We start from the raw sequence: 16,745 nt of genomic DNA, 5'->3' as shown, positions 1-16,745 counted from the left end.
AACCTTTGCCACATGAGGGCTAGCTTAGTAACAAAGATTTGTTTTACACTTCCTCCTCGTTGCTTTTATTTTTCACTGACATATTGGATTTTGTAATGTACAAAAGGAAGCCTGAAACAACAGCTAGTGTAGCATTGTGCCAGGGACCTGTGTATTTGGATCTCATATTATTAGTATTAGACTCATATGAAGGGTTTGTGATTAAAAAAAATACAGTGCTCAGCAATCCCAAACACCAAATTTCTTTTGCAACATTGTAATCTCACAGTTCTAGTACATTATTGCAAACAAAGAACAACAAGAACCACAAACCAAACAAAAAAACCTCCTTACCTTAACTTAAGGAAAAAGCTCAAGCCAGAAGGTTGAAGATAAAAATTGCTTCTTAGAGCTGCCCAATTATTTTACAGCTAAGTCATCCCAGAGACAAAGGAGCTTAATAGTTTACAGCCATGAGTCACAGGGTTCACCGACAGGTCTCCATTTAGCTCCCCACACCCCAAAGAAATTAAAAATTCTCTTTTAAATTCAGTGTTCTAATTAGGACACTAACTGGAAGAAATCCAGAGCCACTGCACTTGACAATAACAACCTATATGTTTACAACCATCTCTTTTGTAGCATATAGTGAGGGGAAAAGAGAGACTTAAAGTACAGTAGACAAAGTACACTGCCATACTCAGTTGAGGGCTGAACTTTTCCAAGTTTTCATTTCAGGGAGTCCAGGACTTTGGAGGGAACTCAGCCAGCAATTCAGGCAAAAACTTCCTCAAAGAATAAAAAGGCTTTTTTTTTTTTTTCTTTCTTCTTTTTTTTTTTTTTTAATAAAAGCAACATCTCTGAAATGAGGGCACAGAAATGAGGGAGGTAGAAAACATTACATATTGCAAGCAAAGCTTTTAGTTTATGATGCTACTGTTTCACCCATGAAACATCCCAGTTGTCTTCATTTCCAAACCACCACATTATATAAGGCAACAATGGAGTACTAGGCTGGTCTGTTACCCGTATTTTTAGTTGGCTCAGCTGGAAAGTGAATACAGGCTATTGCCCCAGGATGAGTGAATAATTTAACTCAAATGCAGTTTTGCACAAAATCACTTTCACAACTGGAGGGGGAAGAAAAAAAATAGCATGGCTAGTCAGACTCCTTGTTCTTGAAGATATAGCAGACAGAGATTTGAGGTTTTTTCCTAACTAAACCAATGTCATCCACAAAGTTTAACTCACAGTGTTACTGTTTAATAAGTGAGGTATAAATCTTGACATTAAGTCACCATGATTTTTTTGTGCTAAGAGTTTACTGCTCCTGCACAAACAGCCAAGTATAATACTTATGCATTACATCTCAAACTGTACAGCACTGGCCTGGGAGAAATCTCCGTACAGGAGTAAAACTTACGCTGAAATAGATGCAAGACAAAATCCCTAAATTGTACACCGATATTTAGGAGAGGTCTGTTGCATGTGGAACTGTTTTTGATCTTTAGATCATAAACTCCTGGAGGCACAGATCTTCTTTAATTACATGACTACAAAGCACCATGTGTTTCCATTATGCTATTTAAATAATAGATTTAATTTGAATTTACATTTGTTGATGTAAACATTACTGACTGTAACAGTACCCTCCAATCTGATGCAGAAAATCACTGAAGTATTACGAAAAAAATCCTTCCCACAAAGACTACAAAGGAAAGAATCCCCGAATGTACTATTTGAAAATATGAACAGAAACTAACTTAACAGGAGAGAATAGATTTTAGTAGGACAGATTTTTTTAACATATTTTCACACAAATAACACTAACATCTCAGGTAACCCTCATTTTCAACTCTGTTCTAACGCTTTGTTGCATTTAAGGGACTGAACAAATTCACTTGTTTCCAGCAGCCCATGTTCCACTGGTTATTGAAAATAGCATGGGAAGGCTCATGCATTTATTTCGCAACACTGCTTTATATGAAGTGGACCTGGGAGCTCTGATAGTGAATTTAGCTGCCAGGACTCTAATCAGTTCTGCTTTTTACCAAAATTAATTTCCCCTCTTATTTTGCATAAATAGTCCCTGTCATTGAAAACTTAGTGTCGCTTCTGTTAAGTTAGGTGGGACTCAGATGGACCAGGGGAGTTCCAAGTTCAGAGAGCAACTAAGAGGAAAGCATTTTAATGCAATATAAGGTAAGCTTTTCTTTCTCTTAACAGTGCATATCCAAAACCTTCACTATTACTGAATGCAAGGGATTTTAGTTTCCATTTTACAGATGACCTGCAAACACTTAAAATAGTTGCAACAGTTTCTCTGTTTGGAAGAGCTTAGGCAAAAAGCAGAAAAACATTTATGTACCATATAGGTCAAATGTATTGTTCAGTTAATGTCATGTTGCTATTAAAAAATCACTTTCAAATAGTGGATTTTGTAAGTTACATATAATCAGAACATCTAAGCATTAATTTACCAGCCTAAAATTTGCCAGAATAGATACAGTTGAAATTGAGAGCAGACAGCTAAGGGTGAAAAGTAGTAATATCCTGTAAAGATTTTATTGCTTTTGATTTTGATTATTGGTTTTGATGAGATAGCTCACAAGGCAACTGAGCAAACAAATAAGTTGCATGAAAAATTTTAAGCAAGTGGAGGTTTTTTGCTAACTGTGTACATTCCAAAAATATTTTTTTCAGAAGATTAAGAAATATTCAGCACATTTTTTACCAGGACACACTCCTTCCACGTACAGAAAACAATACTGTAAGAAGTGTTTTTCTTCTTTCATTTTACTTGATGGATTATAATTATCATTTTATTTTGTACGTGGCACCCTCTGACCCCTTCATCCTTTCTCCTTTTGTCCTTATACTGTCTTGCAGAAGGAAAGGGTGGAATACAGGGCCTTCTTTATAATCTAAAAACACACAGGCAGGGAAAAAAAAATATCCTGGACTTCAGTAAAAGATGATGGCCAGAAAACAACAAATTGAGTATCTGAAGTGCTATATTTGACCTTACCACAAAACCAGAAGTCTCCATATTAGATCAAGATCACCACAAACAGTCCCAACAGTGTAAGCATACCTGACACTGTAGGTAAGGGATCACCTGGAGTTCAGAAAATCTTGGATTTTTGATCATATCATCAACAAATACACGTACTTATGGTAAGGTATTATGCAAAAATTAGGTATAGTAAATATAAAAAGCATAAGATTGACAGCTTTCTTAATACTTTGCACATGGGAAAAGACTACAGCCACTATAACTTGTTTTGCTCTTGATCTTGTCCACTCCTCCATCGCTAATTCTCATTTGCATACACACTGTAAGAAGGTAAAACCCTTTGTAAAAACTGAGGTTTTTGTTTGGAAAAACATGCAGTGGATCTGTCAAACTTGTCATGAAAGAAAGTGCAGGCCTCCCTTGTGAACTTCCAGAGGCTACCTAAATGAATGTAACAGAGACTAACAATTTTCAATCTGTAACACAGCACAAAAGTGAATCTTTCCTTTTGGAGAGGAAAAGGCTTATTAAGCTCATTGAGTCATTAAGCTGGTGCATGCACATTTTCTCTCAGATGTTAAACACTCTCCCTTTACTGCAAGTTGTATACAAAACTGGATGACAAAGCCCTAACGCTATTTTTGGAAGGAAAGCTCAGATCCTAGCAGGACTTTCAAGAGCAGCCCAATATATTTACAATAAAAACAATTGTTCCAAGATGGTCTTGGTACCTGGATGTTCACTACAATATTTGGGTAACCTAATAATTATACAAGCAAGTCCATACAACTGTTCTTTCAGTAAAGCCTGAGGGGAGGCAGAGGGGGAGATGCCATCCCCCATGCATAACTCTCCACAGCCTCCTTTTGTTTCTTAAGCTTCATCTTCCTGCAACAACTTTCTCCAACAGGTTGATGAGGTAAAAGTTGGCTACATTCCCATTCAGCTAGTGGATTTGGACAGCTCTCCTAAATACACAAGCAATATAAACATATACAAAACAAAATCACCCAGAGTTAACGGCGTTTAGCATAAGCTTTCATGCAGTGGAAGTCTTTATAGTACGGCTCCTGCAGTCTTTAATTTAAGGTGATTCTGAATGTGATTCACACAGAGGTTACAGGGCATACTGCTGTGGTGGAGTCCTTGAAGAACTGGGCTTCCTTTAGAAATGCTGGAGCCTTTTTTCCTTTAGGCTGAAATGTGGGGGCACTAGTTCTGTCAGCAGCTGTTTTACCAGCTCCTGGATTAGTTACGGGAGAACTAAATACTGACATTCGCTCTCCCAGATGAAAACATCCTTATTCGTGCAGTGTTATAAAGACAGAGAAAGTCCAACGCTGATGTAAACATAAGCAGCAATGCAGTCTTGGTTCTTGCCACAGAGTACTGATTTCACACACATTTGCAAGAAAAACACTGTGCAAGCTTTTCATGTAGCAGTACCTTTCTTAGTAGCATGACAAAAGCCTTTATTGCTTTCAACATAGCTTGAAAATAATCCTGCAGCAAATGAAGAAGCTAATGATTTAACACCCTTTTCCCCTTCTCTATCCCAACACAGAACACTGAAATCAGTACTTCTATAGTATTCAACTCCCCAAAATGTTTTTTCCAAAAAGAACTTCCTGCTTATAACGTTTAGACTATTTTTTATTAAGATCATTTCATTGTTTCTTTTATCAAGGACAACATCATCTAGGTTAGGACAAAAATAGCTTTATTCACCTTTACTTTACACAATCCACTAGCCTTTGAGAATTAACTTCCACAGGTTGTGGAATTATCCCAAATACACATCAGGGTTAACCGAGGATGAGTTTCCAAGGTTCTCCTGCAAAAGGCCCGAAAGTGTTCACCAGCCACATAGGTATGGTGCTGACACAATATAGTCTTCTCTGAGACGGGATACAGCGCACAATAATGCAGTAAAAGGAAAATATATCTAAGACGTAATCGTCACAACCCTTCTCTTAACAGAGGTGCCAAAGGATTTCTAACACTTAGGCAGAACAGAGGACATTTATAAATGGTTTTGTCCAAAAGGCTCTCAGATACTTTATATTGCACGGTACTCAATTTATTTAAGTAACAAAGCTAACTATCAAACAGACGTCACAGGGATTTGGATCTTTTGTTCCTGAAAGTCCAGGAATTTCACATAAAAGTCTTGGATAACTAACCATCCAATCCATTTTAGAACAACAAACTCAAGCAAAAAGACCTTACTGAGCTTTAACATATACTTTTCCATATCTACTAAAACTGCAAACACCAAAGGAAGATGTAGATGAGTGTGGTTAAACCGTCCTCCCAGTGATCATTATGGTATCTTTCAATTTTCAGAGACAAAGTGACACATACAGAACTGTTCATTTTAATTTCCATGCTGTATTATCTTACACAATCATATTGTCCTTATAAAACGAGTGAAGAACTGGAACTTTCAGTTATCTCACAGGGCACTACCGCAAACAACTGCCTGCTACAATTAGCCTTTTTGGCATGAAACGCAGGCTACTTCATGCTATACTCTTAATTCAGTGGTTTTTCCTTTTCTTACTTGCTACCAATTTCTCTGAGCCCAGAAATGTCAAGAGGTCAACAATTACATCGTTCAGAATATATCCTGAAAGTAAGAGTGACCCTATATTATATCTTCATTTTTCCCCTTTGATCATCGTTTTATTTGACTGTATTTCAGTAAATTATCCATGTAGTTTTTATTTTGACAGCTCTCTTTACAGCAGTAAAACAAAATGTGTGCATTGCAAATGGCAAAGATTCAAATTTCAGCTATGTTTATCCAAAATAGCACTGAACTGCTTCTGTACTTATGCTATACTGCCTACAGCCTTACGGAAGGGGAGACAGATGGGATGAATTTAGCAGGGAAACAGCTGTGGCTTGAAGAAGAGACAAGCAAAAGTTTTGCAATCAGGCTTCATTATGTATCAAGGTACCAGTAAAATGTGTATCCGTAAGGCAGCCAAAAAAGTGTTTTTCATTTGACTAGTGATAATTACCTTTTCTCAACAGCTGACAATGTTCTAAGCAGCATTCAATAGGTATAATAATTAAGCAATATGATAAGACAAGCAGTGCCTTGCTGGGGATTATGGCTCGCCTCGGGTGTGTTGTGAGGCACAAGGCTGAAGGGCGAGTGACTTCAGCCACCCGAGAAATGCAATAATCCCTCAGAAATGTACTGCCTGTAGTGTCTTCTTGCTATTAAAAATGGAAATTTAAAAAGGACAAAACGTTAGACACATTTCCTGTGGATTTTATTGACAAGGGTTAATGTTACAGAAAGCCAATGAAGAAATTCCATTTCTGCCCAGCCTCTGAAAGCCCTTTCCCCAGGATGCATATACCTCTGTTCAGCTTGTTTGTCCATTTTCTTCATAAAACTGGTTTGAGAAGCCTAACTATTTGCACCATCTAATACATGTGTGATAAGGCACAGCAGATTACAACAGCCTTCATGACGGTAAAAGTTAGAGTGCTCTTAAGTCAGATGTCTCCAAATATGTAATCTGTGCAATTGACTAAGCTTGGTGTAATTTTACAGACAAGCTTTTTTCAGTTCTGAAACTGCGTGCGTGTTTGTGTGCGTGTATGAGAAAGGTCAGCCACTTGAGTGAACCGAGCAGAGAGGAAAAAAATAAAAATAAATCAAACTAAAAGTTGTTTTTGACTACATATAATTCATATAGCTAAAACTAAGGCTAAATCCTTCCGAGTGTGGGAAGTGCTAGTGTAGCACTCAGAAGGATTACACCACTTTACATAAGCAGAGGAAAGATTACTATAATTTCAGTCTTACCACTAAGTCAACCTTTTGAATCTGTGGACCTGGAAGTATTTGGCAACCTTGACTTGAATCAAATCAGAATTCTAAAGGCCTTTAAGGATCAAGTCTTAAGTAATGAGAGATACTTGGTACAAGCAAGTATTTCCATACACAAAACTAAGGGTGGAATATGGCTGCTAGAGGTTAAAAAGTTAAAAAAAAAATAATTCTTTTCCTGCACACAAGAATTTACTGTTCACAAAAACAAGTTAAACAACCATAGAACAATCTATTACTCTTTTCCATTCAGAATCAAACTGAGAAGCCCTGAGCACACACAACACTGCCTTGAGTTCATTAGAAATGTAGATGCTAAGTACCTCTTTTTATACTGTCTTCACTTAGAGTTACTTCCATACTCTCAATTTCAGTATAACTTCTCACATTAAGGTAGTATTTCTAAAAACTAACACAATACCTGTAACTATTAGGCTACCACCAATTTGCACCATCACAAGGCACAATAAAAACTTAGTTACTTTTTATTATTATTATTATTATGAGTACACTCAGAAATAGACAATGAATATGACTGGAGTTCCAGAAATGAATGACAGTTTAAGTTAGACGAGAAATAGGCAACAGAAGATTCCATCTGCATTTTAAAGGACAAAAAATGGTGCAAAAATAAGTCTTTAGTTTCATAATCCAAAACCAACAGCACTTCCAATTAATTTGATAGATCAAACCCAAAAATCATGAACAAAAAAAACCTTTAAGTGAAATGTTAGTTGTGTAACTTACTGGCACAAGACACATCACGGCTAAACAATCAACGATTAAAAAAAAAAAAAAAGATTAGACAGTAAAAATGAAAGCATCCACAATTATATCAACTTCCATAGGAGCAGGACTGCACCTTGTGGAAGCAATCAAAATGGTGGAGTTATCAGGAAAAAACTGCCTTCCAGTAGCCTTGCAAAAGTCTATTCACTTCTTATATTAAGAACATAAATTGCCACTAGTTTGGGGTCTCCTTCACTTCAACAGTAACCCTGGAAGCAGGCAGGTGCATAGATTTTGTTATGGCAGTGGTAAATTTTCATGTCACACAAAGCCTTCTGAATGTTATTCATCTGTCTGTTTTCACTTCCCCATTATATGGGAACAGAGAATTTCAAATAGCCTTAGTCTGAAAATCTGAGAGTTATACACAGAGAGCAAAACCAAAATAGAATCTGCTACTGCTTAAATGGGTTAATGGTTAGATTTTACAAGTATTGTGAGTTCACTTAAGGCCCAATAGAAAGATCCCAATTACTATTAAATATCCCAACTGCGTAGTTGCCACTGATCTACTGCATAGTGTTAGTCTCACAGTGACTACTTGTAAATATATTTCTGAATGTTCTGACATATCACATGGATATCACAGAAATACAGTACAGAAGAATGAACTTTAAAAATGCAGATGCAACACAATATAGAAGAAAACAAGGTGACTGTAACCGTCAGGGATTTCAGCAATTTACTTTTTAGATGGTCTAAACAATCAAGACTTGCTAAAGGAACACGGGGAGGGTTGTCCTCCAGAGTTTCATTGGGAAGGGTACTATCCTGGGTAGAAAACTTTATTCTGTTGCTCTGGATACCTTTTAGCAGATGCTTTCAATGAACTGTGACGTGTTTTGGTGCTGTTTCTTGCCATTAAACAACAGTGCTTCTATGAACCCGCTGGCAAAGGTGCGCTTGGATCCATCCTGCTCACTTCTTATTTCACATCTCTGGGGAACTGGTGAGGGAGGTGGGGAAGACTGGTCTACTGTAGTGGACCTGAAGGGCTACTACCAGGCACTGAAGGCAAAGTATATCGAGAGGAAGATATGGTGGTGGTTAAGGTGTAATTGGTGGATTACCACAAGAAGGATTGTATATGATCACCAGAAGCAACTCCCAACGAATATAAAAAAAAATAAATAATGTAAGTTTGTAGCAAATAAGCAATTGTAGGAGGAAAAAAAAAAAAAGGTTTTCACTGGAAGGCCATGGGTAGGCTTGCAATGTGTGCCTTTTCTAACATCAGTGTGATGCACTGCATGGGGCAAAGCATTTCTAGATCTTGACACATCAAGGGGAGTCTGGGCTGGGCTATTAAAAGTATCACCTTTATCCACCTCCATTTCAGAGGAGAGAATCAAGAATTCTTTGTTAATGCTAAATTAACATTTAAATTTGAAACTCAGCAACTGTGCTGACAACAGAAAGTAACAAGAACAGCCTGGAACCTTATGTTGTGCTGTTTTATGTCACACATTTCAGGGCTTTTTACATTCCCGGTAGACAAGAGCACAAGCTTACTATTAGTGAGCTGAAGGCTTCGACTCCCAGAAGTTGATGGCATGAATAAGAACTATCCTCATGTCTGTTCTGGAGAAGGCTGAGCACATCAAAGCAGTCGAGCTGAAGATATTCACAGGAGTGGACAATTACCAGACCCTTCACAGAAGGGGTGTTAGCCAGAGTGTTGATAGCTGTTCAGAGAAGCAAGCAAACCTGGCTATTTTTCCACCTAGCTTTTCTTTGAGGCATGGACTATCCCCCCGTTTATAATATCCCAGATATTATTCTCCAGTTTCTAAAACACTGAAGTTGTGGTGACCAGCTGTCCTGATAAGCAAGGCGAACACAGACACTCTTCCCCTCTCCACTGACTACATTGCTAAGCAATCAAAATACATGCAGCATTAACTAATCCTTAGAAGAAGGTAATTCAGTAATTATTGGCCTGTTAATGTGACTTCAAATGCATGAAAAGTGTACTACACATTTTGAAGGAAAAAGAACAAATAGGGACATAAAGGTAAATGGAAAACACGAGAAACTGAAACACAAATCACACAGATATTGTCACATCAACCCTAATTTCTCTGACAGCTGATTTTTATTTTTTAAATAAAGGATATGTAATAAATCTTACCTACATTAACTTAAGCAAACCATTATATATCATGCCACATCAGCAATTGCTAACTAAGCAACTAGTCATTGTTGGTAAGTAACTGACTAAAACAAAGAGCACAACCAATAGGAACAACTGAAGCTAAGGAAGAAATCTAAGAATTTCTTCTCATTGAGTTTAAGCAGATTTTTTAATATTTTGAATTACGACTCAGCACAAAAAGTGGGAGTGGGCTGATAAATTTAAGAGATGTCATAAGCTTAGAGAAGGTCTGGGACATTGCACAGAAAGAAAAAGATGACTCAGAAGAATGGAACAGCAGAAATGAGAAGAAATTTGATAGTACAAAGTCTTACGCTGGAGACTTAATGGATTCTTAGTTCACAGCAAAAGTCTCTGCTAACAATTTGGATTTACTTGTGAGGAAGAGGTCCTGGATGCACTTCTTGGATAGAGATGGATTACCAGCTGCCAGTATTACGTAGCTGTAAGAAAGGCAGATGTGATCATAGGATCCGTCAGTCAAGGAATTTACAGTAAACATATTAATTCCACCATCCAAGACATTCAAATGCCTTCTTCCAATATCCTGCAGACAGTTCTGATTGCCCATATTCAAAAAAGATCAACAACCAGAAAATGGAGGGAGAAGAAAAGCTTATTGTAAAAAGAACAAAAGAGAAAGGCTTCATTTATTATTCAAAGTAGGACTGAATGGGTACAACCATTGTCTAGAAATACAGTGCAGATAAAATAAAAACAGAACAAAAGAACTACTTACACCAGTTTTGGCTCAAGGAAAAATAGGTACAAGCTGGCCACAAATAAATGCAGATGGAAAATAAGAAAGGCCCTGATCAGTACACCAATGGTGCTGGAAACCCTTGACCAACTTGAGCAATGAAGCCTGATGACTCTTACAATGGAGCCCAATACAGTCCCAAAGGAATTATTATACATATAACAAATATATAATATATGTATAGATTCACTAATAGCTGCAGTAGAGGAACACAGAACTCAGTGACCTAGAATACATCTTACAGAACATTATTATGTTCCCTAAACTTCTATCTGAAAATTGTGTGTGATATTTCCCTCTACTTGCCATTTACTTCTCAAGAAAGGTAACTACTGACTTGTGTTCTATTTTGCAGCATTTTCTGAAGACTCTGTATTTTATTCTTGGCACGCATTTTCAGGTTTTCTAACAACTAAGATAATTTTTGCTTTATGTATATACTGGTCAAGTAGTTGATGAACAAATCTTTAAAGAGAGTATTCAGGAGCTTATATAATCTTACACAATCTGTTAACTACTTAGAATGGAAATACTGATACATATAATATACATGTAAAACTATATAAATATATGTGTATACATACACGCTGTATATACACACACCTATAAAAAGAAGGGAAAAAATTAAGTAGACAGTGACCTGGAGAGAAAGAGGGAGGGAGAGTTTTGAACATCTAGTTCCTATTCCAGACCACGTGTACTGTGTTAAAACATCTAGACACATTAATCAAAAGCCAAATACATTTTCAGATTCTGACAGGATTTGCTACACGTATCTATGTATGTGTGTGTGCATATACACAACATTTGTAGATCACTTCTTAATAGTACTTCTCTGGAGTATACAGTTCTCAACCTAAAATGTGAGTCTATTAAATAGCAATAAAAAATTAAGTAAGAATGATAACCCCAAATTCTGGACAGAGCTGAGAGTTTTATCTGGCTGCACTGCAATGCAGAATGCATTGACCACAAAGCTTTTTACCACCTCACTGAATGAAAGGCTACACAAACAACTCTCTCTTCAATTGTTGGTGCAATCCTGTTACAGCGAAACCACACCAAAGATATGTGGGGAAGAATAAGGATGCTCAGAAAAAAGCAAAGCATACTGCTATTTAAACACTGAGGCAATTCTAATAATCAAAGATGTTATGGACAATACATATATTTACCACTATTTTCAATATAAAAAATGCCTTTTAAACTAAAAAGCCACAACTTAATGCATCTTTTATTCTGTAACTGCATTTCAGAACAGATGCTTAATCTAGTGAGTAGAAAGTAACAATTGCTTCATTATTACTTAATACTAACCTATCAGTATGACGAAAATAAGGAAGACAATATATTCAACAAAGAACAAACTGGATTTGAAAGAAAAATAAAAGTCTTTTAAGCAACAGTCAGAACTGAGTTTTTCCACTCATCATCATTTCTTGGAAAAACAAAAAGGCATACATGATCTTTAAAAAGAAAATGTAAAATACGCAGTGCAATTTATTAGCTTCAGTTATCAAGAAATAAATTTCAATCAATTGTTCTACTGAAGAATTACTAAATAAACCCAAAATCTCTCTTCAGATTGTAATAGTGACAGCAAACCAGCTCTTATGATTTCATGTATCAGCTGCTTGAAATAGCTAGTATAATCTCAATATACATGTCTCAGTTCTCGTAAATCTGTGTTCTCTCATGCATATGCAATCTCTCAAACACTATTAACAACAACAATAAAATTAATGGTGGAAGAACATTAAAATCCTTGTTGAACTGAATATCATTTGTTCTCCCTAACTCCTATAGAGGTCCACTTAAGGATCCATTTTAGCCACTCTTCCACATAAGCTTATCCGTAAGAATCATACATTTCCCCATAGGTGGAAAACAAATATAATTTGTGACATCTTGTGCTGTACAGACATTTCGGCACAGTTGCTGCACTCCTCTACCATGTCTGAAGGGGAAGGCACCCCAGGTAGTTGGCTGCAGACACATCTCAGCAACATGGCACGTAGTTACAATTTGACACATATAGTCTTTATAAATCCAATGTCTATGAAGTCAAACAAATCTCCTTCTTATTTATAGTAACAGGCAAGAGCACATCTCTGCCGTCTTGTTACACAGATGGTTGTAACATTTTTATAGTTAACTTACAACCACTGATGCCTGAGGAATAGACACACATCTGCCCCAAACTGCCAGTCCTGTAGGCTCTCCTTTTTAACTTTAGCTACCAAAAATACAGTTATAACACACGCACTACCATTGCCTCCCCAAATTACCACAGCAAAAAGCCCCAGTTTTACCCCGTTGCATAAAATGCATTGCTAATGTTACATAGATTGAACAGTGAGCACCCACAGCAAAATATACCAACTCCAATCACCAAAATTGGAGTTTCAGAAAAACTTATAGCCCTAAATACCATTTACTAAACTGAGTTAAAATTAGTTCTGAAAACACTACTTAGAAGCCTACGGTTTTATGTTTTATTAACAATATTTTGGAAGAGCCTTATACTTCACATAAGTATACAAACTATTGCTCATTTCTACTATGAACACACATCTACAGAATGGGAATTTGAGTAATTTAATCATAAAATTGGCTTTCAAGTTGAAAATTGACATCAATGTGCTCTTCGCTACACCACAGGCGTTTTATTTTTCCAAGATTCAGCCTTGTAAAGGCACCCACACTGACCAGCTCATTTCCACTGGCAGAGCCCTATGCCGTGCTACCTAACACTTTTGAGATAATGTGCTTAGTTAAACAGATCACTGTCTAAAATGAAAAGCACATAGCTACAAAAATATCAAAACAAGAATAAACTAATGTAAAAAAACATACACAGATCTAAAGCAAAGATCCTCAGGGTTGCTAGATTAACGACATTAATTGAACACCTCTTCTGAAGCTCCACTGCAGTCTTAACCTGTCACCATAGTCCTGCAAACTGCACCTTTCAATGTAAGTTTGCTCCAATAGCATGCATCCTCTGTGTCATTTAGATGGACATATACTTCTTTTAACACTGCATTTCACTCAGCAAAAACACTGAAAGGGATGGATAAATGCATTACATTGAAAAGACTAATTTAAAATCACCTTTAAAGACTGCAATTTAAAGCAATCCTTTCCTTTAAAACCTCCTTATATCATTCCAGACAATATGCATATGTAGCATATAGCCAGACTGAAAGATGGGAATGGCAAAAGAGTTATCTTGTTCATTTTCAGCAGTGTAAATATCAAAACTGTCCAAACATTGTTGCTTCAAAATGAATTCCGATTGATCAATTAGATCTCATTCCTCCCACAAAATAGTTGCAGCAGGGCCTTCATGCTCTCATAGCAGAACAGAAGTAGTGACAAAGATTTCTTAGGTACAAATGGCACAATTTTTATTATTCAAATGCAAATGTTAAGTCCAAAATTAAGTCAAATTAATTTTGCTACCAGAAACTTTCTGAAGAGAGGCAGAATAAAAGCAGATAGGAAATCGGGTAGGAACCCACTGCACATGATTTTGTTGCAAGATCACCCGGGTTATTTGTAGCTGCATAAAAATGGGCAGCAAATAATTGTGACAAGAAATAATCATCCTTAAAATTGTGATTATTAGTATCTGAGTGATGGATTGAAATCTGAGGCAAAGCACATCAGTATTTGTTCTTCTCTCTATTGCTATATAGCATAGTCAGATCTCTAGTTTCAAAAATCAGAAGAGAAAAATCACTTTTTTATGTGGTGGAAGTCATAGAATTGTAGAATCATTAAGGTTGAAAAAGACCTTTCTCTTCACTTAAAACTGAGTAGTTCATAGCTGATTTATAGGGAACTGATACTGAAAACCTATCACAGTTTTCACATGGAAACTAAAATCAGATTACACTGAAATTTTAAAGCTGTTTATTATATAAGCCTTGTCATTAATTACCTGGATTTTAAATAAATACAGTGCAAGATCATAATTAAAAATATGTTAAAGGAATCCCCTCTTAAAACGTTGTTAAAGTACACTGTCAGTGGTTCAAATGCCTGATAATCTCTGCCATATTTAAATATTCTAAAATATTAAATACGACAAACACCATCACTGTCCTGTTTTCTCTCCTTGCCATCATCAAAACAGCAGCAGAAGGTAGGGCACTGCCTGCAGCATGACCACTCTGTTTTCAAACCACTTTTCTGTTCTGGATTAATGCTTTTAATCTTTTCTAGTGTATAGTCACTGCTGCTGCAGCAGAGAACAAGCAACATTTTCCAGTAGGTCTATTTGGCTCTTACATAGAGGAAAGACTCTCCAAAAGACTCACAAAAAGTTCTCATATCCACCCAGATACTAGTAGTGCTACAGGGGAACAGCTAGGGAAAAAAAGAAAAAGATTTATATTCCCCCCCTAAAAGTAACAGAGTCCTCAGTGCATGTGTCCCCCAAATGCTAAGAATCTACCGCACACAAAAGAAAAAAAAAAAAAGGTGGGTGGGGAGAAAGAGGTGAGATCAATGGAAAAATTATGTGGTCACATAGGCTAGGGACACAATTGTAGTATCTTGAGTTTCTTTGTTCTCTGAGCTATAAAAAATGATGGTAATTCTGTGTTACAGCGGAACAGGATGAGGTTCAGACAAATCTGAAAAGGAAGAGGAAAGAATGGGGTTTGGAAGACTGAAAAGAAAGCAGAGAGAGTGCAAAAAAAAAAAGGTGCTAATATGGACGGACAGATAATGAAGAGATGGAGATAAAAAGTCAATATTTGGAAAAAAGTGAGCATACAAGACTGGATGCTTCATTATATGCAAGCTCTGTTCTTGTCAGGTGGTCAGTGGCCAAGAAGAGCAAACAAACTGTTGTATAGTCAGGACTGTCTAGTTTAAATGAGCTTTAACTGCACTCTGCCTTTCACTGCTGACAACTGGTCACCTGGTTGACTGGGATTGCAGTTGCCATTTCCCTGCTTTATCTTCTCCTACCTCCCCAACCACGCCTCAGCAACCTTTGGTGCCTGAATACGGAGTGGAAAAAAGAGCGAGAGGGCACAGATGAGCTTTCTGGTACCAAGAAGAGGAGTCTCCCCAGTGATCTTTAAGGCTATCTGACACAAATCACAGGACAAGACACTACCAGTCTGGATACTCTGGCCAGAACAGTCATTGGGTATCAGTGGAAATACCCCCCACGAGTTTTGCGGTAGCCGTTCCCAGCTCTTGGAGTCATCACCCCTCTGAAAAGGCTAGGGGCACCTGGAAGCTGTTAATAGCTCCCTGGATACTAAGACCTTCAAAAAGATTTTTCTGTTTATAAAAGTTAAATATTATTGATAAAGGTAAAATGGCAATACTGAAGAACATATTACATGGCCTTACAGAATCCACATCTGTAGTCTACATTCACATTACTGAAGCCTCCCCTCTTCTAATCCCCCAGCATTTTTTTTTTTTTTTTATACGGTAAGACAATTCATCCAAGTTAGAGCAGAGAACAGCCGAAGCAGCCCACACACATATGGACTAGGCTTAAATTCTTTGGAAGACTATGTTGTTCAAGCTTTTCCTTTATTTATCCAAAATGGCACAAGCGAAAGATGTTATGAAAAAAAAGCCAACAACTTCACAGAATGCTTGAGGAGGGGTAACGGGTGGTCATTTTCATAAAGCAAGACCATTACTTTCAAACTATCTAGTGCCATTTTTATGTTCAAAACACAACAGGTACAGTAGAGCATACCACATACTGACAGATTAACAGGACCTCCTACCTTGACTTCATCCTCTCATGCATTCTCCCATGCTGGATACATTGTTGGTCCAATTCATCATTCCGTTTTTGCATCTTCTCCAATCTGCCATGAAGATACTCTTTTTCCTGACTAAGCTGGTTGACTTCAGATCTACAGAAGTAAAACACAGTGATGATGGATGTTGTCAGATTTCATCCTGCAGCGTGCCATCAATATGTGGCTTCAGCATTTATAAAATTTCATACATGTATATATAATGCATAAACAGGCTATTACTAGAACTTACAGAAACAAGAAACTATTTCAAATAATCTTAAGGTGGAAGAACATGATGCTGCAGTGTATTTGGAAATATGTCAGTAGCAATTACTCAGTCAGAGGTTGGCTATGCTTATTCCAGCTGAATTTAAACAGGCATGTCATTTGACATTAGGCACCAATATTAA

General features: G+C 37.0%; 1 protein-coding gene across 3 annotated transcripts in view; it reads right to left on the bottom strand.

Moving 5' to 3' along the window:
• SDCCAG8 (SHH signaling and ciliogenesis regulator SDCCAG8) overlaps window positions 1-16,745 on the bottom strand; it is a 112,131-nt gene that overhangs the window by 28,586 nt on the left and 66,800 nt on the right. For all 3 annotated transcript variants that reach the window (XR_014581855.1, XM_083829608.1, XM_083829609.1), the window contains one exon: window positions 16,318-16,449. Coding sequence is in view for 2 of the 3 variants with exons in the window: in XM_083829608.1 (XP_083685734.1) it covers window positions 16,318-16,449 (132 nt within the window). In the remaining variant the exon portion in view is untranslated. The remainder of the gene's footprint in view (window positions 1-16,317; window positions 16,450-16,745) is intronic.

Source organism: Anser anser (assembly GCF_964211835.1).
Source record: "Anser anser genome assembly, chromosome: 3".
Taxonomy (NCBI): domain Eukaryota; kingdom Metazoa; phylum Chordata; class Aves; order Anseriformes; family Anatidae; genus Anser; species Anser anser.
The sequence above is the reverse complement of the archived record's forward strand: the minus strand, read 5'-3'. Positions and strand labels throughout refer to the sequence as shown.